The sequence below is a fragment of the Anastrepha ludens genome, chromosome 3 (genome assembly GCF_028408465.1).
Source record: "Anastrepha ludens isolate Willacy chromosome 3, idAnaLude1.1, whole genome shotgun sequence".
Lineage (NCBI taxonomy): Eukaryota > Metazoa > Arthropoda > Insecta > Diptera > Tephritidae > Anastrepha > Anastrepha ludens.
The window spans coordinates 111,657,605-111,683,718 of NC_071499.1; the positions used below are offsets into that span (position 1 = coordinate 111,657,605).

General features: G+C 36.9%; 1 protein-coding gene across 1 annotated transcript; it reads right to left on the minus strand.

Annotated features, from left to right (window-relative positions):
- Window positions 1-2,387: 2,387 nt before the first annotated feature.
- LOC128858794 (clumping factor A-like) lies at window positions 2,388-5,214 on the minus strand. Its single transcript, XM_054095296.1, has 2 exons — window positions 5,104-5,214; window positions 2,388-5,038 (listed from the first exon to the last, which is right to left on the minus strand). The coding sequence occupies exons 1-2, from the start codon at window positions 5,141-5,143 to the stop codon at window positions 3,072-3,074; spliced, it is 2,007 nt and encodes a 668-aa protein (XP_053951271.1). The 5' UTR covers window positions 5,144-5,214; the 3' UTR covers window positions 2,388-3,071.
- Window positions 5,215-26,114: the final 20,900 nt, after the last annotated feature.

The window sequence follows — 26,114 nt, forward strand, 5'->3', positions numbered from 1 at the left end:
CTGATGAAAGTGAAATTTCCTTCGAGATCCCCTTTTGTTCTACCATTTAAAACAATTAATCCGAAATCTTTACAAAAATCAAGGAAAATCTTACCTCTACCATTCTCTATCTGATCCTTTGAGTTTCTTATTTCGAACCATGTACTGACCCCTACCAAGTCTTGGAGTTGTTGTTATTGTTTCCCAATTCGCGCATTCATATCACCTATTACAATGGAATGGGATTAATAATAATATCTTCTAGGCAAAGTGTAATTATATTATTTATTTCTTTCCGCCACTCAGCTTGTCTTATATATGTGGCATATAATTATAATAATAAATATTGGGGTTAAATGGAAATCGAAAATTCTTCGAAAGGATGGATTAATGTTGAAGAGGATGGTTGCATATGTAGAAGTCTCCGCGGGAAAGTCTCTGATTGCAATTCCCTTGAGAGTGGCCAGGACGATTCTTCTGCAAACAGTCCAAGAAGCTCACAACTTCCGGTCTTCGCCCAAGTATCCTCTGGATAGCTTCTGACCATCCGTTTGAGAGAGAGCTAATGTGAGAAGGCGAAGCAAACCTGGATATCTGGTTGTACTATGTGCTGGGTTTGGCAAAAACCATAGCTGCGTATTTAGCACATGAAGAAAATTGGAGTATAAATAAAATTGGCGCCACTATAATGGAATGATTTATTTCTGTGAATATCTTTTACCTAAAAAATCATCACCACTTAGCAGGCTAATTTTTGTAGTATCATTTCTTCTTAGTCAATTAATTTATAGCTGTGGAGGAATTCATTGGAGCCTCTCGCTGTTGCAATTATTATTTGTTTGAGAATGTCTCCCGAATCTTTCTCTGTTACACTTAAGTTTTCCTAGGATCCTACCCAACTCAGGTAAAGGTTCTACTCTCCTCTTTATTATCAGCATTTTTAATATATGCGAAAAGTTCTACATGGATTCGAGGCCACGCACGCTGATCGCCTCATGCAAACTCAAGTTCAGATAATTCTTTCTTGAAAGGCTTTTTACATGGTGAAAACAAGTCAATTCTTGACACTCAGCAAAACTCATTTGGGCAGCGTGAAATATTAGAAAATGCACCCTTAGTAGTGGAGAAATATTTAGTTCATTGAATCAAGGAATGGCTGTAATGAAGTCCACGTGTCTAAACCTATGTCAGTCTAGCCTAACTTATGTACACCCCAGCAATACCACATCCAGTTACAATGCTCGATAATGAATGGATAATTAAAAGTGGAGGGAGCGGGATACAGATTGGAGTCTTTAGTGTCAGTCAGGCTGCACTAAAGGCCCTGGAGAACGCAAAGCTAATCTCGAAGATTGTTCAACAATGTATGAGGAAGCATAATTCTGTTCATTCAAGACGGAATAAGCTTGTACCTATTCACTATCACACTGAGCCATTTCTCGGTGAGTGTCCTAGTCGAATTTTGGTCTCCGATGTCATGAGAATGAGCGAATTTTGTTCCTTTTCAGATATCTTCAGATTTCCCAAAGAATCTGGAAGATTCTCAATGGACTAGCTGCCTCTGTTTCTATTCTATCTTATCTCCTTCTCTATCACTTCTCTACTTTCCTCCTTGACTATCAGTGCTATCCCGTCGGTCCTTCTTGGTTCGACTTTTTTAAATTTTAATACCTTGCTTGTTTTGCATCTTGCAAACATCTTAAACATAGCACCACGGGAGGACGAATTATGTCTCGCTTGTAGTAGCAATAAGTACAGATATTTTTAAACACTCCTTTCATTTCGATACAATTATAACAATTCCTTTGTCCTTGGTTGTAAAAGCGTAGTTTTAGACGGTTTGCGGAACCGACTCGTCACTCTCGTATCTGGTTATTCTATTATAACTCGCCGTGGGTTTTACTATCCTCTTTACTTTTTCGTTGAAACTTAACCATTTAATGGCTAAAATGCAAGTACTTATTTCAGTTCAAAAAATATTTTTAGCAAATGTATTTCTTTTTAACCAAACGGTGGCCGCCGTAGCCGAATGGGTTGGTGCGTGACTACCATTCGCAATTCAGAGAGAACCTAGATTCGAAACTCGGTGAAACACCAAAATTAAGAATACGTTTTTTTTTAATAGCGGTCGCCCCTCGGCAGGCAACGGCAAACCTCCGGTGTATTTCTGCCGTGAAGAAGCTCCTCATAAAAAATATCTGCCGTTCGGAGTCGGCTTGAAACTGCAGGTCCCTCCATTTGTGGAACAACATCAAGACGCACACCACAAATACGAGGAGGAGCTCGGCCAAAGACCCCAAAAGAGAGTACGCGTCAATTATATTTATATATATATCCAAAACAGTTTCCACGTGAGCTAGTTACTCACTTCGTTGCTCGATGAACGCGAATAAAAAATAATCATAGAATTACTCTGGTAAGAATATTATATTTAGATTCAAAGTCAATATTTTGATTTACAATTGTCTTCTCTAAGTTTTAATTCATTTCTTATCTGTCATCAACAGAGAGTGATTCGGAAGAATCTATTGAATCCGAATCAGAGGCAAATGAATCTGAATCAGAGTCAAATGAATCTGAATCAGACTCAAATGAATCTGAATCTGAGTCAAATGAATCTGGAAAAAAGTTTAATGAATTTCTAGCAGAGTCTAGTAAAGCTCCATCAGAGTCTAATGAATGTCCAGCAGAGGCAAATGAATCTTCAGTAGAGTCTAATAAATCTCCATCGAAACCTAATGAGGATCCATCAGGGTCTAAGGAATCTTCATCAGAATCTATACAATCTCTAGCACAGTCTAATGAATCTTCAGCAGAGGCAAATGAATCTGAATCAGAGTCAAATGAATCTGAATCAGAGTCAAATGAATCTGAATCAGAGTCAAATGAATCTGAATCAGAGTCAAATGAATCTGAAAAAAAGTATAATGAATTTCTAGCAGAGTCTAGTAAAGCTCCATCAGAGTCTAATGAATGTCCAGCAGAGTCAATTGCATCTTCAGTAGAGTCTAATAAATCTCCATCGAAATCTAATGAGGATCCATCAGGGTCTAATGAATCTTCATCAGAATCTATACAATCTCTAGCACAGTCTACTGAGTCTTCAGCAGAGGCAAATGAATCTGAATCAGAGTCAAATGAATCTGAATCAGAGTCAAATGAATCTGAAAAAAATTTAATGAATTTCTAGCAGAGTCTAGTAAAGCTCCATCAGAGTCTAATGAATGTCCAGCAGAGTCCATTGCATCTTCAGTAGAGTCTAATAAATCTCCATCGAAATCTAATGAGGATCCATCAGGGTCTAATGAATCTTCATCAGAATCTATACAATCTCTAGCACAGTCTAATGAATCTTCAGCAGAGGCAAATGAATCTGAATCAGAGTCAAATGAATCTGAATCAGAGTCAAATGAATCTGAATCAGAGTCAAATGAATCTGAATCAGAGTCAAATGAATCTGAAAAAAAGTTTAATGAATTTCTAGCAGAGTCTAGTAAAGCTCCATCAGAGTCTAATGAATGTCCAGCAGAGTCCATTGCATCTTCAGTAGAGTCTAATAAATCTCCATTGAAATCTAATGAGGATCCATCAGGGTCTAATGAATCTTCATCAGAATCTATACAATCTCTAGCACAGTCTAATGAATCTTCAGCAGAGCCTAATAAATCTCCATTAAAGTCTAATGAAGCTCCATCAAGGTGTAATGAATCTTCGTTGGAATCTAATGAATCTTCAGCAGAGTCTAATAAATGTTCATCAGAGTCTAATGAATCGCGAGCAGAGTATAATGAATCTCTAGTAAAGTGTAATGAATTTCTAGCAGAGTCTAATGAATCTGTGGCAAAGTGTAATGAATTTCTAGCGGAGTATAATAAATCTCTATCAGAGTATAATGGATGTCCGGCAGAGTCTACTGCACCTTCAGTGGAGTCTAATAAATCTCCATCGAAATCTAATGAGGATCCATCAGGGTCTAATGAATCTTCATCAGAATCTATACAATCTCTAGCACAGTCTAATGAATCTTCAGCAGAGTCTAATGAATCTGAATCAGAGACTAACGAATCTCCAGCAGAGTCTATTGCATCTTCAGTAGAGTCTAATAAATCTCTATCAAAAGCTAATGAGCCTCCATCATAGTTTAATGGATCTTCTTCAGAATCTAATGGATCTTCAGCAGAGTCTAATGAATCTTCAGCTGAGTCTAATAAATCTCCATCAAAGTCTAATGAAGCTCCATCAGGGTCTAATGAATCTCCAGCAGGGTCTAATGAGTCTAATGAGTCTCCAGCAGCGTCTAATGAATCTCCAGCAGAGTATAATGAGTCTCCAGCAGCGTCTAATGGGTCTCCAGCAGAGTCTAATAAATTTCCAGCAGAGTCTAATGAATCTCCAGCAGAGTCTAATGGATCTCCATCAGAGTCTACAGCATCATCAGCAGAGTTTAGTGAATCTCCAGCAGCTTCTAATGGATCTTCGGCAGAGCCTAATGAGTCTCCAGCAGCGGCTGTTGTATCTTCACCAGAATTTAAAGTGTCTTTTGCAGAGTCTAATGGGTCTCCAGCAGAGTCTACAGCATCGTCAGCAGAGTCTAATGAATATCCAGCAGCGTCTAATGAATCTTCGGCAGAGTATAATGAATCTTCAGCTGAGTCTAGTGGGTCTCCAACAGAGTCTACAGCATCGTCAGCAGAGTCTAATGAATTTCCGGCAGAGACTAATGAATCTCTAGCAGCGTCTAAAGAACCTTCGGTAGAGTCTAATGAATCTCCAGCAGGGCCTAATGAGTCTCCAGCAGCGTCTATTGAATCTTCACCAGAATTTAATGAATCGTTTGCAGCATCCAATGGATCTCCACCAGAATCTAATGAATCTTCGGCAAAGTCTAATGAATCTGCAGCAGAGTCTAATGAATCTACGGCGGGGTCTAATGAATCTCCAGCAGCTTTTAAAGAATCTTTATCAGAGTCGAACGAATTTGCTGAGAAATATTCAGGAGACCCTATTGGATATACAGCATTTCCATGGGCGCTTGGCCATTCGCTGATGAGTCCGATTGCTGTAAATGGAAATTATTTATAATTTCAACCAATTTCTCAATAATTGTTTAAATCGACACATTACCACTAATCAGCACAAAGAAGCAAACAAATTTCTTCAACATTTTGTTAACACAATTTCTAACACACGATTTAGGACTGTCTGACGAAGCTTTCACAGTAAGGGGTTTTTATAGCAAACGCAGTAGCCAACAGATACTGAAGTACTGAAGTTTTTTATCATACAATCACGTGGAACGAATTTGAGGCGTGCAGTGGAACACAGGCTTACATATGAATAGGTAGAAATAATAGTACCGTTACTATCAGCAATTAATTTATTATATTATTTCTACCGCTTTTTATTTCAGCCTGATTCGAAGCCACAGAAAACAGAAAAAACTTGAATTTTGAATCAACTTTTTCATTTATTGTTCTAAAGACGTTTTCTTCCACTTTTATTGTTTGTTTCTCCGTGCCGCCTGTGGGAAACTTCAGACTAGCCACAAAGCAAATTTCTACATGAAATTGCCGGAAATTTACGACTGTTAGAGTAGACTGCCGTGTACCACTCTTCTCTGTCTAGCCAACAAACTTTCCATAAGAATACCAGAGAGAAATGAGTGGAAGGTCGGCACGCCCCTCAACTAATTTCAGAGATGGCTTCAATGATAGTTAGTGGGTTTCACCCGAGGATCTTTCACTATACTTCTGCCTCATCTTAGTGGTCAACAGTGCTACCGAGTGGGTTAGTAAATATCCAAATCTGTGGCAAATCGAAACAGAAATATGATTCAAAATAATTAGACCCCAGCGCCAGTATAACGGATGCATTAAGAATACGAGTTACATCTTAAGTTCGACGATCTTCAAAAGACACATTTTGCTGGGTGTAATGTTGTATTATTTATTTATCTATTTATTTATCTATTTATATATGCCATATGATTTCTTTTAACTCTCCATATTTTGTTGCTAACCTACTTTTAGTAGATTTCCTGAAGAAGATTTCTATAAATTTTTCGATCAGCTGAAACAACATTTTTGTTTTTAATTAGAGGTTGGGTGCACCTCACACACTGAGTTGCTTTCAGGTGATGGCTCAAGCACTCAAGATTGACTTGTGATTCCCTTCAGCGTTGGTTGCGAAGTCACCGAAGCTCAATCAGCGTCGCCAGTGTAAAACGAAGAGGTACCGTTTAGTTGAGTTTCTTTTCAATCTCATCCGGTTGAGAGTGGGAGATTCACGTATATCTAGTGTCTCAGGTTGTATAACATAACACAACGAAAAACAGAAGCCGTAGACAATTGACAATTCAGTCGTGCTATGAACGTTTTTCTGACCACTCGCAGATATTACTTGAATATGTAAATTATATTAAATCTATAGGTACACATTTTCGCATACTTAATGACAGAACCAACTATTGCAGTTCCATTTAAAATAAATAGTAAGGCAATTACAATTAAACCAACTACTAAATACCTGGGAATTCATTTAAATTCGGAATCACCCCACAACGCAAAAAATCAAACAAATAAAAGGAAAACTTCGACAACTTTATTGGTTAGTCAGCACAAAATCCAGGTTTACTATACAGTGCAAGCTGTTAGTGTACAAAACTATGATTAAACGAATCTGGCAATATGAACTATAGATGTGGGGAACGGCTAAAAAGCCTCATATAGTAAAAATTCAACGCCAACAATCGAAGATTCTTCGAATATTGACCATGTCTGACAGGTAAACGAAAAATGATGACATCCACAGGACTTTTAATATAGCAACAGTAGACGAAGAAGTCAAAAAATTGCAACAAGGCACTTTGAAAAAATGCACGTATGTACACAATAATGCAGAAATAACCAAACTTCTGGAAAAGAAAAAAAACACAAAACTCGACCAGCGACTTGATGAATGCTAGAAAACGGTAAATCTGTAAAAATAGTTAAATTGCTGTTGTATTGATGTACAATTGTAATTATGTAAAGTGAAACTCGTATTGAGTATTATTTAATTATAATTTTTAAATTTTTATCGCTTTTGGCACTGCACTCATTAAGCGATGTATATAAATCCTGGACAAATAGTTACACAACATACTTAATGTCAACGGACAGATGTATTAAATAAAGGGGAAAGAAAAACAAAAAACAAAAAAAAAGGTTATATGCATATTCCACATTTATAATTTTATAGGGGAAACTTCTGACCTAATTCTTCTAAGGTACCCTACTCGCTATAGGTTAGATTAGGTTAGCCTGGTTGGCAATAAGCCACGCATAGACCTTTTGGTCCCTAGCGATACCAGATGGAGACCGACCTCTATGAATACCTAAAGAAGACATCATGTAGGATGTCAGCGCTTTTGGCGAACCTAAGTAGGGCAGGAAGCTCCGCTTTTGAGACGTCTTCCAGACCCTCAAACAGTGGGGCTCCCAGGCATCTTAGTCGCGTTTTTAATAATGCCGGACAAACGCACAGAAGGTGTTTTAAAGCGTTGCCGACCAGTTTTCCCAATCCATTCTTCCCAAAACTTTTTTCCCAATGCTTACTTTTCCCAAAGGCAAATGTTCCCAAATTTTTTCATCCAAACTGTTTTTCCCAAGACTTTTTTCCCAAATACATTTTTTTCCAAAGAGCAAAAAATTATTTATTAATGATATAAAAATTATAAAATGTGTAAAAATTCTTTAGAGGCTGATATTGTGTCCAAGGAGTCGAAGATACTCAGAAATTTCGCTCCCTTTGTAATCTTCATATTAGGGTTTGCAATCCCGTGTTATATTTTCAATCCCGGGATTTCGGGATTACATTATCCAAATCCCGGGATCCCGGGATTGGTACCGGTATTAGGATTGGACTATTTATGAAAAATACTTACACATTATCATAGTTGAAAGTACAAAAAAACTGAAAACATAATTAAAAAATTGGTTTAATATTATTATTTATTGAAACAAAACAAAACAAAACTTAATTCATCATAAAAAACAAATAAAAAATAGTATAATACATAATTAAATTAACATTTCTTGTGTTGTTGTAAATAAGCTTTTAGAAAACACAACTCGTCCAGCGTTTCATCGTTCAAACGGCTTCTTATTTTTGTTGCAAATTGTCCTGCCGAAGAAAATGCTCGTTCAGACTCTACACTAGTAGGTTTTATCGTCATTAAATAGGAGTATGTTCTTTCCAGGTAGTCACCACGTCTCCCTCCATTTTCAAAAAGAGACATTTCTTTTTGAATTTTTGATGACAGTGTCTCAAATCTAATAGGCTGCATTGGTGCATATCCCTCTTTAATAACTTTATCTAGTTCTTCTGCTACACTTAATGGTTTTTGTGTACAAATTGATTCAGTTATTGAATCAAATTCTGAATCAATTTCAAGGTTTACCTCATTTGAAATAGAAGATCCAGTTGCATGAGCTGTTAGTAATGCAGTGGGATTTGAAGCGTCTAGTCTTTCAAGCAAGTCCACTATTAATTTACGGCATTTAATTGAAGAAGGAACTGTGACAAAATCTATTCCTGAGACGTTGCTTATACCATTGTGTAAGTATTGCAGTAAACCACTTAGATCTGTGCGGCGTTCTTCCATACGAAGAATGAGAGCTGCATATAATTTTTTACTTATAGCACTGTTTGCATCTTTAAGCTTCTTTAGCATAAAATTAATGGCTATGTCTGCTGTAAACAGATTGCTATCTCGACGACAGAGTGCTTCAACAGTTGTTTTTATTGGTACAAGAGCAGTAATTATATCAAATAACATTTGAATATCATCATGAGATAAATCTAGTCATTTATCTGTATTTTTTATGTCTATTAATGCTTTTTGTGTGCAATCTTTCAGTAAATAGAAACGTTCCACCATTGACAAAAGACTGCTCCACCTCGTCTTGCAGTCTTGTAATAAGACAATGTCCTTGGAGGAACGGGCCGGGACTGCGCCTTCTCTATGAATTTACGTTCTCTGTAATGCTGAAAACAGAATGATACCGCGCCGTGCCGTTCCTTTTTTTTTTACTGTATTTTTGTTGTGATTGAGTGTTTTCTTTAACAGAAATTTACGGAATGGCGGCGCGGTGTCATTCCGTTTCCAAAACAAAAAATTCTACGTACATATTTCATAAAAAAAAAAATAAATTTTCTGAGAATTAAATTCTTAGAAAATTTTGATGAGAAAAAAATTTCAAAATATAATTCAGACAAAAATTATATCCCGGGATTAGTTATTTCCATCCCGGGATTTCAGGATTTGAAAAACCCCCGGGATCCCGGGGCTGCAAACCCTACTTCATATTGAGCCACTATACTTCTCATTCTCATCTTTGATTGTAACCATTTCTTTTTTGGAGCTGCTTTTACTTTTTGTCCCAGGTCTAATTGTCTTAAAATTGTTTCTGTGTCACACTGCTCTTTCAGAAACTCTTGAAGAAGATAGTACAATGATGGATGGTTTTTTCCAACCAAAAGTTGAAATCTGTTATGCCACCCCTAAGTTTTATTTTTGTAAGAATCTCGTCTGTAATAAACGTGTCCCTTCAACAACAATTTCCTACCACCTCTGGAAGAAACAACGATTTCTGGTATAGACATTAAAACACTGAAAAAAGATAATTTATTGATTCTTATAATTTACTTTTTTATTTTTTATTATAAACACTTAATTACTTACGTTTTATGCAATCAAATCAACCTCTAGATACTAGAAATTTTTTTTAAATTGTAATTGTCAAACTGAACGTAAACAAACAACTGTCAGTTTAGTTATCTACGTTGCCTAGCAACCTCATTCAAATTTTGAATGACATATTTTTTTCCCAAAACAAGTTTGGGAAAATGGTTTAGGGAAAATTGGTTTGGGAGTTATTTTATTGGGAACAAAAGTTTTGAGAAAAATTACTTTTGGGAAAAATGGATTGGCAAAAGTGTACGGTAACCGTTTTAAAGTTTCCTCAACATCCTCTCTGCATTTTCTGCATTTGTCCGTGTTAGCAATCCCTATCTTGTACGCATGTGCAGCCAATAGATTATGACCTGTTAGCATACCTATGATAGTTCTGCATTCCTTTCGCGATAGCGTAAGTACGAATTGAGCCAGTTTTTTGTCGTTAGTTCTACACATGATTTTTGCTGTTTTGCATGTGGTCAGGTTAGTCCACCTAGCGTCCACTTGCCTTTTCATGTGGTCGTCCATTTCGTTGTATATTGTGTTTAGCGGTTTTGGTATGCCATTCTCTTGCTCTCATCTACTATTTCGTTCCCCATAATGCCTTTGCGGCTAGCCTTTCTATGACCTCCCTGCTCCGTCGAACATTTTTGGACTTAATACAATATGAGCTTATTGCTCTTATTGCTGCTTGACGATCCACGTATATATTAATTGTTGAGTTCTTTCTTGTTCTAGTATAGGCTAGATCCGCGGCTTTCCCCACAGCAAAAACTTCCGCTTGGAAAATACTGCTGTGGTCTGGCAGCTTGATAGGCTGTCTTATTCCTAGTTTTGAGCAGTAAATACCCGCTCCCAATCCGTCTAGAGTTTTAGAGCCGTCTGTATAGATGTGAAAAGTTCTATGGCCAGGCTTCATGCCTTTGTGCCATCCCTGCTCTTCAATTGTAGTGCGAAACCTTCCCTCCCAATTGAAGTACGGAGTCATCTAGTCCATGCCACCTGAGTTCCACTTTCCTACTCGCCATAAGTAAGAGAAAAATATCTATAATCATCAGGCTATACACAGTCCACATTCTTATCAGCAAACATGTAGAACAACTTTGTACCAATAAAAAAAAAAGATAAAACTAATTATAGATCACAATTCGCATTCGGTCATTACGATGCTCACCTAGAAAAAGTTAAGAGATTATCGTGGTATTTTTTATTATTTTTTTAGGAAAGTTCAAGGAAAACTTAGATAACTCAGGTAAATCTTGAAAGTTTTGAACTTCTATGATTCTGAAGTGTATTTCCTGTCGTCCGAATGGATACGGTCCAGTTTCGATACGCTCGATTTCGGTTTGAAATTAATGTTTTGATGTGGCTATTAAACAATGGTCGATATGGTTTTCGTAACAAGCGGCACAAATTGATTAAGAGGGTTACTAATATTAGTTTGATAAACAGGCAAAGCAAGAAAGTTTACTGAAGCCATGCTGTATATGGATGCCCAGTTTACAGAATTGACACACTTCTCGAGCTCAGGATATCGAAAATGCGTAAAGGCACGGTATAAGTATCATAGCACTCTTTTCTACAACTTGTCAATTCGAAATCGGAAGTCAGATGAATGAGATCGTGTTTAGAAAAACTCGAACAAACCAGACTCGAATTTTTATAAATGAAAATTTATAAACGATTCAATATACATATAATAAAATTCTTCAAAATTCCGTTTGTTTGATGGATTAATGTTAACAAAGGATGGTTCCATATGTAGAAGTCCACGCGGGAAAGTCTCTGAGTGCAATTCCCTTGAGAGTGGCCAGGACGATTTTTCTATATATGGTCCAAGAAGCTCACAACTTCCGGTCTTCGCCCAAGTACCCTCTGGATAGCTTCCAAACATAAGTTTGAGAGAGAGCTAATGTGAGAAGGCGAAGCAAACCAGGATATCCGGTTGTGCTGTGCGCTGGGTTTGGTAAACACCATATTTGCGTATTAAGCACATGTAGAAAATTGGAGTACAAATAAAAGTGGTGTCATCATAATGGAATAATTTTTTTTCTTTGAATATCTCTTACTTAATAAATCTATTTATTCTAAATGGAGCGAAATCATCACCACTCAGCGGGCTCATTTTTATTTATTTATTTATTTATTTATTCTTTCATCAATTCAAGTATAATTCAAATAGATTACTAAAACTAAAACTTAAATATAATACCATATGTGGTAAACAATACGGTAAGATACATTAGTCACAATTCAAAAAGTGTATCTCCAGATTAACTTTTGATTTGAAAGTCTCTCCTGAGTTAGAAAATATATCCAAGTTTTTACATAGTTACTTAGACTGCCTTATAAAACGTGCAAGTGGATAAGGTAAATTTTTTTTGTTTTTTTTTTTTTTGTTTTTTATATCCCCTTTATTACAGTCTGTTATACAGGGTGAACGATATGAAGTGTTACCAACTTCACACTGCTTGTAGGTATCTGTAAAACAGCTCATGACATCAACGTCAAAATTGTTCTAATGACATTTGCGTCTCAGTTTTGTTGAATTTTTTTTTTTCTGTGATGGAATTCGAACGTAATAATGTGATTGCGTTATATTTGGCTGGAAAATCACAACCAGCCATTGTTCGTGAGCTCAGACACCTCAAAGTGTATCGCACTATGAAACCTTACAATGATACTGGTAGCATTGCAAAACGCTATGGAGGTGGACCAAAAAGAAACCGCAACAACGCCAGAAATGGTTCGGAAAGTGAAGCCTCGACTTGAACGAAATCCACGTCCAAGTGGAAAAAAAGGGCCAAAGAACAGAAAATATCGCAAGACAGCATTCGACGCATATTGAAAAACGAGCTCAAGGTCAAGTCTTACAAGTTCCAAAAAGCACACGATCTTTCACCCCAGCAACAAAAAGTTCGGTGCGAAAGAGCAAAGGAGTTGTTGCGCTTGCACGAGCGTGCCGAATTTCCTAACATTGTGTTTTCTGATGAAAAAAATTTCCCAATTGAGCAGTTCATAAACACTCAAAACGATCGTGTTTACTTGACCGAACGCTTATACGAGAATTCGAGCCTACGTATGGCCACTCGAAGCAATTTCTCATCGCAAGTAATGGTTTGGGCCGCAGTGACCGCTGATGGACGCTCTCCAATCGTTTTTATCGAGCCTGGTGTCAAAGTAAATGCGAATTATTATCGAGAAAATGTTTTAGAAGCTGCTTTAGAGCCGGGTACAGGCAAACATTTCGGTCGTAGACCATGAACGTTCCAACAGGACTCGGCACCGTCTCATAAAGCTCGTGTGAACCAAGAATGGTTAAAAAATCATGTTCCACACTTCATTTCGTCCACACAATGGCTTTCGAATTCGCTAAACGCAAATCCGATGGACTATTCCATCTGGTCCGTTTTGGAGAGTAAGGTGAGGACTAAAAAGTATGCCAGTATGGATGCGCTGAAAAATGCGATTATACAAGAATGGGCCAAAATACCTCAAGATCACATTCGTGCAGCGTGCAAATCATTTTTGACCGTTTGAATGCTATAGTCAAGACAAAAGGTGGTTATATCGAGCTAAAGTGAATATATGTTAAAATTGTAATCATATTTGAACAATTTTGTATTCGAAATCAATAAAAACTTATTTCACACAAAAAAATTATGGTGTTTTGAATAGTTAACACTTCATATCGTTCACCCTGTATATTAACAATATGTAATTTTTGTACAATTAGGGTCTATTATGTTCTTTTACCAATGTAAGAAGAATCTGTTATTATTATTATTTTTTTGTTTTTGTAATTACACTGTAAATCTTATAGTTTGATGAGTCGGTGTGAGTCGCTTTAACCTTCGTTTGATATTTTCTACCGGTACTATTTTAGGCATTTGTTCATTTTGGTGGACTGACAGTCGCTGTATATGCTTAGTGCTACATTTTGTGATTGTTTCTTGGATTGTGTCTACGTTTAAGTCACGATGTATGGCTTCATTGGAAATAAACCAACCAGCATTTGTTATACTGTTTGTTATATATTTCGTAATATTTTGGATTGTGTTCGCTGTATGAGCTGAAGATTTGTGCTTTTAACCGTTCCACATATATATTTCTATTCCATATTTCCAGATAGGTGTAGAGTGATAGTTTTGATGCTCGTCCGATTAGCCAACTTAATTGCCGGTACTTATTCTTAATTTGATTTCTTTTGTTAATGATATGCTGTTTGAATGTTAGTTTTTCGTCAATAGTTATTCCAAGATATTTTGCTGCTGTGCAGATTTTTATTTTGTTGTTTTTTAAAGTAAGATTATATTTTGATGCCTTTTTGTTTGTATATGTAACTTGTATAGTTTTGTCTTTATTAGTCTTTATCTTCAATACCCCATTCGTCAAACCAGTTTACTGTATTGTTTATTAATTTTTGAAGTGTAAAGGTCGCCAGTTTTTCGTCATTGTTTGATGCCATTAATACAGTATTATCTGCGAACGTTGATATCATTGCATTATCTGTTGTCGGAGTTGGCACATCTGCGGTGTATATTAGATATAAACGAGGACCTAATATACTGCCTTGCGGTACTCCAGCTGTCATTGGTAGGATATCGGAATATTCGTCTACATATCTTATATAAAATTTTCGATCAGTTATGTAGCTTTTCAAAAGTTCAAAGTAGTCTTGTGGAAAAATTCGTTTGAGCGTATGCAATAAAGGACTTTATCAAAGGCTTTTGCAATGTCCAGGTATACAGCTACACTATATGTATTTTTTGTCATTCATATCGTTAAGTATTTTGTTAGCAACCCTCTGGATTTGTTGGACTGTTGAGTGTTGCCGTCTAAATCTGAATTGATGGCATGGTATCACTTTTTTTGCTGTCAAAATTGGTTTTAGTCGGTCAAATAATATTTTTTCAAACACTTTTGAAAGTATTGGCAATAAGCTGATGAGTCGATATGAGGCAGTTTTGGTGGCATCTTTTCCTGGTTTGGGTATGGCGGTAATTTGAGCAATTTTCCATAATCACGAGAAGTATTTAGTCTCTAACATGCAATTAAGTATATTTCTTATGAATTGCAATGCTATTATATTACAATTTTTCCATTTATTAGATCACATCCTGGAGCTTTTTTATCGTTTAGCTGTCTTATTTGATTTTTAATTTCGCTTATGGTCGTCTTTCTTGTTTTGATTTGTGGAACGTTTATTATGTTATCAGATTTATTGTTAATGTTTTGATTATCCATTTGGCTTGTAAATGGGTCTAAGAAGTGTTTGGCTAGGGTATCGGCCTTTACTTTGCTTGTTTTTGCCCATGGGACGGTTTCTGTTTTGATGGGAGGTTTATGTATTACAGCGCTATTAATGTGTTTTGTTGCTTTCCGTAAGGAGTAATTTGTATATGCTGCTGCTCCCAGGTTTGCCATATAATTTCGAAGTTCACTCTCCTTGTGTTTTGGAAATAATACTTTTAGCTCATTTGTCGCCTTATTAAGTTTGGTTTTATCTGGTAGATGTCTGGTGGTTTGCCATGTTTTGCGGAGTTTTGCGGAGTTTTCTTCTTTCGCCGATTTTCTCTTTAATGTAAGTTGGGATAATGTAGTTATGTTGGCTTCGGTTGGGTTTTTTAATATTTCAAGAGTGTCGATATTGCGTAAGTGATGATGTTTAGCCGATGCAAGATTAGGGAATGAAGACAGAAGGTGATTTATACTCAGAGTGGAGTTGCAAAAAGGGCATACATATGTTGGGTGGAATGCCTTAAGGGGTTATACGCAGTTATGACTTTCAACAAAATCGATTTTTTTATTGCATTTTTGTAATGTACATATATTCAAAAGTATACGCACGAAATTTGAAGTAGATCTAAGCAATACTTTCGGAGTTATACCTAAATATGTAGAGATGCCTCGGCACGTTTTAAGGTAGGTATTGAAACTTTAAACGTGTTTTTTTCAAAACGGCATTTTTCAAGTCGGTGTACACGATATCTCGAAAACGGCTTGTTTGACCGGTCAACCGTTTTAACTCAATCTTTAAAGATACATTTTCTAGTAATTAATCGTTCCTTTTGTAAATCTGATACTTATTTTCCATTTTATAATCAATTTACGGCCAAATTTTTACGTAAAAATCGAAATCATTTCTTTTAAAAGCTGCCATTTTGTGAAAATTGACTATTTGGATTGGCCGAACGATTAATTACTAGATAATCTAATATATTAACCAAAATTTGTTTGGTTTTTTGATTTCAGATAATCCAATCCTGAGTTACGATGTACACCGTAAATCGTCTTTTTTTAAAGGAGGTTCCAGAAATCGCCTGCAGCGCGCTCTATAATCAACATTTTCATAAATAAAAAAATGTGTTACGTTCTTGAAGGATGCTTTTATAACCGCCAAAAATTTTCAAATTAAAATATTCTGAAGTTTCTTCAGGATAAATCCTTGACAACCCGTCTTTTATTTGCTTCATAACTGCGTATAACCCCTTAAAGTATATGGGAGTGTGTAAGTATTGTATGGCCTAGCCGAAGGCGTGTGTATGGCGTGGCCATATTCGTTGGGATTGACTCACTAAAAACTGGGTTTAGACGCATAGGATTAACTAAGGAGAAGGGATAGTTATAGTTATTCCACTCGCGTAGAAGATCACTTTGCCTTTGGTGTTTTATGAGACTGTAGATGTCATGTTTAAAGATGATATTGGTTGTAATGGTTGGTATGAAACTCATTTGCTTTGCAATTTGGTCAGCATGTGTATTACCATTAATATCTGCGTGGCCAGGAATCCACATAATTTCGATTTTTTGTGGTTTGATAATTAGTGTGTCTCTTATAAAATATATGTTGTAGTTCTGGATGGCCGAAAAGCACGATAAGCTATTAGGGCACACTATGAATTTGCCCTTGTTTTGGATTGCGTACAAAAAAGGGTTAAAATTGCAACTGCTTCTGCTGTAAAAATAGCGCAGAATGAGAATAAGAGCCCATATGTGATTATTTCGTTTTGCTCTTTTACGACAGCATATGAAGTCTCTTCTGCCTTAGACCCGTCGATAGAGATTAGTTTCCAGCCCATAGATCTGTAATTCTTGCGAAAAAAATGAATGTATTTATATTCTTCACAAGATATATTTGCTTTACGTTTTAGTGCTAAATTGTTAATAAAGGACGCCTCTTTTAGTAGTCAGTGTGGGTTTCGATGTTTACTGACTTGAAACCTTTGCAGCGGTAAGTGATTATCTTTAGGAAATTTGAGACAGAGGTGGATGGTTGACGGTATCTTTGGAATACGCTTTCGAGGTATAGCAAGCTGTACATCTTTTCGAAGTGCGTTGTTCGATGTTGTTATAAGCTTAGCGTAAAGTTTACCAATACAGTTTTCTGCGTTATCTGCGATAGAAGTTAGTCCAGTTTCCGCAAAAATATTCTTCAGAGGTGTTGCTGGAAATGCTCGTAGAGATCTTCTCAGGGCTGTATGGTAGGGAGCCGACAGTAGCTTTAATTTGTTTGTAGCATTATGTCCGCAAATCTTCAAGCCGTACTGATAAGTTGATGTAATAAGAGCCTTTGTGACGTTTATCATCAATGCTGGACCGATAAATGAGCGCTTTGTGGACAGGTACTCAATTACTTCTAATTTAGATCTTAGTTTGTTTCTGAGATAATGACAGTTTTCGGTAAAATTTTACTTTTTATCTAATATGAAACCTAAGAACTTAAGGATATTTGTACAGTTTATATTAATGTAGTAATTTGCACTTATCGGGAGAAATTGAAGCGCCTGAGGTTTTGGACCAAGTCTCAATTCGATGTAGAATTGCTGTGCACATTCTTATGACACCTGTGTTATAAGAATTTTTTGAAAATATGAGTACGTCGTCAGCGTAAAGTTGATGTTTAAAAGTGCTAAATTTAGATAAAGTCATACTCAGCTCATCAAACGCTATAGTGAAGAGGATCACAGATAAAGGTGATCCTTGAGGAGTCCCATTTTGGAGTGGAAAGGTGGTTGAATAGGAATTGGCTATTGAAACGTTAATTTTTCGATGGGATAAGAATGATTTTATATTGTACACTTTCCATTTATCAAGTTGTCTCAAAACAATAGGGATGCCGATGCGGTCAAAGGCTTTCATAAAATCTAGGGACAGGAGGGATATATGATATTTATTTGATAATGCGTTTGAAATGTAGAAATCTAAATGGAGAAGATAGTCAATGGTTCCATAACCTCTTTTAAATCCGACTTGGGTGTGATGAATAAGTCCTTTTGTATTGGCGTACCAGGAGAGTCTAGCAGTGATAATTTTTTCTAATAACTTACCTAAACAAAGCAGCAGGGATATTGGACGATAACTGCAGATATTTAGAGGAGGTTTTCCAGCTTTAAGAATGGGGGTAACCCAGCTAGTTTTCCAAACTTGGGGGTAAATACCAACGGTAAAGGCGCGGTTGTATAATTGAAGAAGACGGGAAAACATGGACAGTGGAAGTTGCTTGATCATGGGGTAGGAAATTCTATCTCTACCCGGGGTTTTGCCTTTTACTAACGACAGGGCGGAAGAAAATTCAGGGTACGTAATGTCTGCTTCTAGGTACTCGGCAGCTTTTGAAAGCTTTTGAACGTTGTGCACGGCCAGAATTTAGTTGCAGTTGTTTAGCGGCTGCGAAATCGGGTTGAAAGCTGGCGTCAGAATAAGTTGAAGAGAAATGGATGGCAAACTCTTGGGCTATTTCCTGAGGGAATAGAAGAGTGCCACGGGGGGAATCAAGAGCAGAAATTGTGGGAGATGGGAGTGTTCCTGCCAATCATTTTATATCGGCCCATATTGTTTTAGTATTCGATGAAGAGTTGATACTGTTTGTAAATTTTCGAAAGCAATCAGCTTTGGCAATTTTTGTTTTGCAACGAAAAATAGCATTTGCCCTTTTGTACTTAACCCTCTAACCGTTTTTTTTAAATAACGATTTAAAATGCATACGAATTTCATTTTCCGGTGAATTTAGCAGTCTGAATAATGTTGTAATACTGCAGATCAATAAAATTTCCGAAATGAGGAAATTAGAGAGGAAAAAAGTTTGACCGTCTGTAGACGGTCAAAACGGTTTGAGACAAAACAAATCAAATATGAAATCTGGTAAGCAATGTATTTTAATAATTCAATTAAAGTTAAAATACACTACATTGCAATGGTTTAAAATACAAATCATATTAAAAGATTATTAATGAAATTTATTTCGAGTGGAATTCCTTGAAGCAATTTTTGTTAGGCGTCAAACACAAGTTTATCTCACATTTCGAGCAATATATTTGAGTATCGGACTGTTTGCAATATTTGCATCTCCTTTTTCCTGATTTATCAAACATAGCGGGAATATGTCCAGTGTCCAATTTTTTTACGATCGTAGCGTGGTAATTTCGTTGAGACTGCTGTGGGGTTGGTCTTCAAAAACGGCATCACCCCTACATATGTCGATGCAAGTCGAGCTGCTCTGTTATCCTTCCATGTCATTGTTGAAATGTCCACACCATATGCTGCACCAACACACTCAACGGAATATCCCCTGCTCGAAACTGAATATTCTTCGTCTTTCTCACTTGGCAACTTTGAATTTGGAATTCGATTAGAGCGAATAGTTCCCAAAGAAAAAATTTCTTTTGCTTGCAGATAAACTAAAAGAGGCAGTGAGGTATAAAAATTGTCAAAATACAAAATGTGATTTTGAAATTCAGGGATCGATTGGCTTAGGCGAACTACTACGTTTGCTGTGAGACCGAGGTCGGTTTCTCCTGGCAAAACAGTGTTATCGCCCGCTCCGATAAATACTTCAAACCTATACGCATATCCAGAAGTATCGCATAAAACAAACAATTTTATACCCCACTTGTGTGGCTTATTCGGCATATATTGACGTAGATGATGCTTAGTTTTAGTTGCACACATTTGTTCGTCAATACAAAGGCGTGCTGTTTTTGGCACAGAGTCAAACCTTTCATCAAACAGTTCCGCAATACGTCTGACACGATACAACGGATCATAACCAGCAGTTCCTCTTTCAGCGCGTTGCTCTTTGTCAGCAAATGATAAGTAACGCTTTATATTTTCAAACTGCCTGCAAGACATTGCTTTCCGTATTGGCTCAAATGCGTTTTTGCTCCAGTAGCTTTCCATGTTTGAATATCGGTACAGTGACATATACAACAAAATTCCTACAAATTTGTGAATATCTGCTTCTGTAGCTGAAAACGAAGTATTGACATTTTCCTGATGTACAGAACGATTTGTTTCCATAACAATTAGGTCGACAATTTCTGAAGAAAAATAGTATTTGAAGAATTGGAATGGCGTTTCTAAATTATTAAAGAATGCTGGCAAAGATGTATTGCCTCGAAATGCGATGTCGTTAACGTGAAGTTGTAATGACTTTTTCTTCCAACAAATTTTTTGGAATTCTTTCGATCTGATATCGATTTCCCCCACATTTTTGCAGCTAAATCCTCCGTTAGATGGAATTGACAAAGGTCCCCCGATTTCAATCACAGGAAGTGCAGATCGTGGTCGCTTTGAAGGTTTAAAAGGTGTTGCTGCCGAGGTGGTAGTGGCCAGTTTCTCTTAAAAATTAAATCGAAATTCAATGCAAAGGAAAGTACAGAGTTTTCAGATATACCTTGTTCAACAGAGCTGACATTCAAAAACAAATCCAAAGCACTCAAAAATGCAGAGCTTGTGTTAGCTTCCTCCATTTCATCTAAGAACTCCAATATTGCCCTATCGGTACTCTCCTCGGTACTCTCCTCAATGAAATCATCAAGGGTCAGAAGTATCGTCGTCTCTATCGAAGCCATCATCGTTGAGTTCCTCATCAACTGACATCATATATGCTTCTATCTCCTCATCCGACATCGTAGACAACTTACATTTTCTCATTTTGTCCATTACTTGAAAAACTACGTTACAAAATAGCCGATATATAAATGAAAGTCATATTTGGTATGAATATGTAAAATTTCGCATTAACCGTTATGACCGTCTACAGACGGTCATCAGAAAATGCTAGAATAATACATATAACCTTCGGCTTACTCAAAGGAACATGATAAATTATCAAAATATATATTATTTTAAGCTTACCGTAAAATTTTAAAGCATCAGCATAAGTAAAAATTGCAATTTCTTCCGAATCGTAACTTCACCAGTTTTCAAAATAATTTATTTCACTTAGGGGGCGTCCATAAATTACGTGAGGTGTTTTTTTCAATTCTCTGACCCTCCCTCCCCCCCTGGTGAGATGTCGTGAGATTTTATTCAACCCCCTCCCCCATCCCCCAATCTCACGTGAGATTTTTCAAAATGTGGGTTTCTTATGTAAACGCGTTGGATTGTTATTGTAAAAAAAAAAAAAGTTGCTTCGTGCTTTTATTTACGACTAGTTAAGACTAGTAATCAATATTGCTGAGAGTTATAAGTGTAATAAAAATTTAACAATAGAAGACTTAAATCGTAACTACTGCGATTAAAAAAAGAATATCTACTCTAATTCAGTCCATGGAGAATCATGCGCGGTTTCAAGAGAGACTATTGGGACCAACATGTCCATATGATTTTCAGTAAAATCATGTGCTCCTTCAACTTCGTTCTAATCTAGCCACTCTAAGCCGTTGACGCTTGCGCACAGTAACTCATTAGCTCGTCTTGTGACAATCCGTGAGGGTCGCACTTTGCGGAACATACGCGCTGGTGCAATGTGAGCTGCTCTCCTGTGCTCTGCAGCTCTTGTGATAGATGCGAAGTAAATACCGCATGTACTGCAGCATATTTTCTCTAAATCATCACGTATACTTGGGCAATAGAGATCAATAGGCGTGCTGATGAAGGCATTCAGCGGTTGAATCGGTACGCGTATTAGAAATGGAGCAAATGATTTTCCGTCATGTTCTTTAAAGTCCGGAATTGTCAAACGTCAACCTGAGTGATAGGGCGTTCGGCTCATAGTGGCGCGAAAACAACCGACGGGCTACACTGTACCGCAAATTCAGATTAAATTGAGCTATTTGGTATAAAACAAATATGGTGGTTTGACAGTAGTAATGTATAACGTCGAAGTATGAATGAAATTATTCTTTCGAACGAATTAGTGAATGATCTTAATCATACTACGATTACGCTTGAGATTAAATCTTAAGCATGTACAATTTTTTTGTTTCAATCAGAAAAAAAATTGCGTGATATTTGCCGAGACCCCCCCTCTCTCCAACGTAAGATTAGATGAAATTTGACTCGACCCCCTCCCCCCCTTAAACATCTCACGTAATTTATGGACGCCCCCTTATTACACTGACCTGCGGCACTCCACTAGCGTGTGCGCTCAAAATAGAGAGAAAACTTAGATTGTTAGCTTCACTTCATAAAAAGCATACTCACAATAGTGCGGAGTAACGGTTTTTTATTCTAAAATAATATTTAAGGCGTAGTTGTTGGCAAACAATTATTGACCGTCTACAGACGGTCTAAACGGTTAGAGGGTTAAACAAGGTTAAGGATGATCGCGAGCGTTTGTAACCGTGCCATGCTTTTTGTTTTTCTTGCCTTAGAGTTGAAAGGTGATCGCTCCACCACAATGAGGCCGGTTTGGTAGGCTTGCTGGATGCTTGTGGCATGGCAAGGTTGGCTGCAGATCTAATGATTTTATATACATATACGTGAGGTCTCTTGATTTAAATTATTGGAAATTGGACGTGATCTGTTACCGATTTCGCAAGCATTTCTGAATTCTAACCAATTACCGGAATCTGTGATGTACTTAATTCTAGGCCGGAAGAGGGTGCGGGAAATGTTCAGTTGGATTTGTGTGACTATTGGAAAATGATCGCTGTTATGTAAATCATCTATAAGATTCCAGGTAGAGTTAGTAGAAAGTGTAGGTGAACAGAGAGTGAGGTCAATGTGGGTAAATGTTTTGTGTGTAGAAAAATGAGTAGGCGAACCGTCATTAAGGACAGTTAAGTTGGAAGAAAGAACTCAGTCTTCAATTATTCGACCCCTTCCGTTTGCACACTTCGACCCCCAAAAAGGGCTCCACGTATTGAACTCTCGTGCTAAAATAAATGGGTGTGTTGATGTTGGAAAGAGGTTATTGAAGTAATTTGCTGTTAAGTGTTGGCCAGGAGGGACGTATGCACAGATGACCGTAATATTGTTGGAAGAAAGTATTTCTACCGATAGGGAAGAGATACGGGATGGGAGAGGATGGCATTTATGCGGTATATTTTTTTTAATCAGAATAGCGACACCCTGTTTACTTGTCGTATTTTGAAGTAGGTTGTGGCAATAACAGATGTAAACCTTGGGGGTACGAGGAGTGGACCTGTATGGAAGATGCGTTTCATTAAGAAGAATTATTAAAGGGTTGTATGTTTTAATAAGCATTTTTAAATCAATATAAATATATATTAAAATAACCGTTGATATTCCATTATAATAAAACTAACATAAGTATGCGAAAGAAGGGAGAGAAAAAAAAATAAATAAATAAGGTTGTGTTTGTTGCAATGCTGTTGTTAAGAGTTAGATATGTCCATGGTTGTATTATCAGTATGTGATCAGATGAGTCGGCTGTTGAATTGGAATAATTAATATTTGAGCGATGAGAAGGGATAGAGTGATAGTGTAAAACGTGAGAGAATGTTTGCTATACTATTATCGGAGTCTTGAGAGATGTCATAGTTGGTGTTAGGTAGATTTTCTGTGTTTGTTTCATTAGTAGTTGTATGATTGTAAGGAGAGAATAGAGAAGATGGATGGGAGTTAAAGTTTTGAGAGATGGGGAGAGTTGTATTGTTATTGGTAGAATTGGAAGTTAAATCAATATTTGTGTTGATTGCGTTAACGAATTCCGTATTAGTATATTGTTTTGTGAAGTTGTTTGTGGATATTGAATTGTTGTTGGTAGATGTGGAAGCTAAATCGATATTTGTGTTGATTCCATTAGAAAAGTCAGAATTAGTGGTACTTTGCATTGTGAAATTATTGTTTGTAGAAATTGTATTGTTAGTATTGTTTTTTGTTAGTGCTAAGTTAGAAATTGTATTGTTGTAGTTGTTTTCTGTTGGTAATAAGTTTATGGATATCGGAGCTGTTGATTTGATAACATTAGCGAATGATGATGGGTTGTAGGGGAAAGAGATTTTCTTTATATTTTTTTACTGCTTCGCGCGTAGTGCATTTTTCGAGGGTTTTTATTTTAAGAATTTCTTTGCTTTGTTGGGGCAAATGTTAGAGTGAGATGGATGATCACCCGCGCAATTAGCGCACAATATTCTAGTGCATTCGCTCAACTGGAAGACCTTTGCAATATTTTTTTGTATGCCCAAGCTTTTGGCAGGACTTACATCTCATGGGGTTAGGAATATATGGACGAACGGACAGAATTCTCCAGGCAGCTTCAATTTTTTCCGGTAATTTATATTTATCAAAAGACAAAGAACAAGACAAGAATGCACCCAGTAGGGTTTGATACACCTTTCATTGTTTTTACAAATTTATGTATAGAAGTAACTCCATGTGGCTTAAGTCCTTCGATAATATCATCATCTGTCACATTCGAAAGAAATGGTGTAAATATGGTTCTTTTTACACAATTGAGTTTGTAATGTAGTTTGGCTTTAATTGCACACACTCCTGGTAGCGTTTAGCAGCGAGAAACTTTTCCGCAATCTTAATGTTTTTGACAAGTATTAGCAAGCTTCCATTGCGGAGCTCGGGGATATTGTTAATTTCCTTGCTTATGGCTAAAATAACTTTGTGTACAGCGAAGCATGAAAGAGAACTCAGCGGTTTATTATCATCCAAAGAATTAATTATTGTTAATTATTATTATATTGCGAAATATATAGTGAAAAAGAGAATGCAAAACTAGTTTAATATAATCACGCTATGCACACAACTGTTCACTCTGAGTGTTAGTCGAAGACTGAGTGCGTATTATGTTTTTGCGTTTCTACTGCATTAGATATTTTGGCATTAGGCGGAGCAACGAGAGAGAGCTTACTGCAAACTTTAGCTTTCCGTTCGATATTGACTGGAGTGTCGGCAGCGGCTGCAGCGCTGACGGTGTTGAGTTAGAAACAAGTATTCGATCCTTGTTTTTTGCTGTTGCAGAATTATTGCCCTGTAGTACATGTAAATTGTTGCGAAGGGCTTTTATATCATTAGCCAAAGCGGGAATAGTAGCAGCGACATCGAGATCGCAAAGTTTACCTCAAACTGTAGTTTTTCAACCTTTTTAATTAAGTTTCTCTTGTCGGTTTGCATAGAGCTAATTACAGCTATCATCTTCTCCTGTGCATATCTAAGAGATTTAATTTCGTCGAAAACAGCTTGCAGTTTGATTTCTTGATTGCTGCACTCCGCTGATGGATTCGGTCTCACGGTTACCAAAGTAGCTGGAAATATTTTCATTCGAGTTGTCTGCATTTATTGGCGGAAAAACTGGGCGAGGGGACAGTAGGACCGAATTACGGAGCTCTTTTGTGCATTGTTTACAACAATACTGCTTATTTATTGTACTTTCAGCAGGTACTCAATGTCAGCTGGCATTACATTTTTGCACGCAATATGATCAAATTCGCTGCATTTAACACACTGAAATTTTTGTTTGCCTCCCCACGGTCAACCTTTTGACCGCATATGTATGGCATTTTGGATAAAAAAAGTGTCCAAGTAAAACGATAAGCTAAATCGAGTCACTGTCACACAAACAACTAGGTATATCACCAATAAAACTTAGTTAACGCGGGAGTTCCGAAAAACACGTTCGTTACGTACAACGTTAACTTAATTTCTTTTGTAGTAGGTACCATTTCTTCTTAGTCAATTAATTTATAGCTGTGGAAAGAGGAATTCATTGAAGCTTGTTGCTGTTGCAATTATTATTTGTTTGAGAATGTCCCGCTAATCTTTCTCTGTTACACCTAAGTTTTCCTAGGATCCTACCCAACTCAGGTAAAGGTGCTACTCTCCTCTTTATTATCAGCATTTTTAATATATGCGAAAAGTTCTACATGGATTCGAGGCCACGCATGCTGATCGCCTCATGCAAACTCAAGTTCAGATAATTCTTTTTTGAAAGGCTTTTTACATGGTGAAAACAAGTCAATTCTTGACACTCTGCACAACTCATTTGGGCAGCGTGAAATATTAGAAAATTGCACTCTTAGTAATGGAGAAATATTAAGTTCATTGAATCAAGGAATGGCCGAAATGAAGTCCACGTGTCGAAACCTATGTCAGTCTAGCCTAACTTATGTAAACCCCAGCAATACCACATCCAGTTACAATGCTCGATAATTGAGAGAGGAGGGAGCGGGATACAGACTGGAGTCTTTAGTGTCAGTCAGGCTGCACTGAAGGC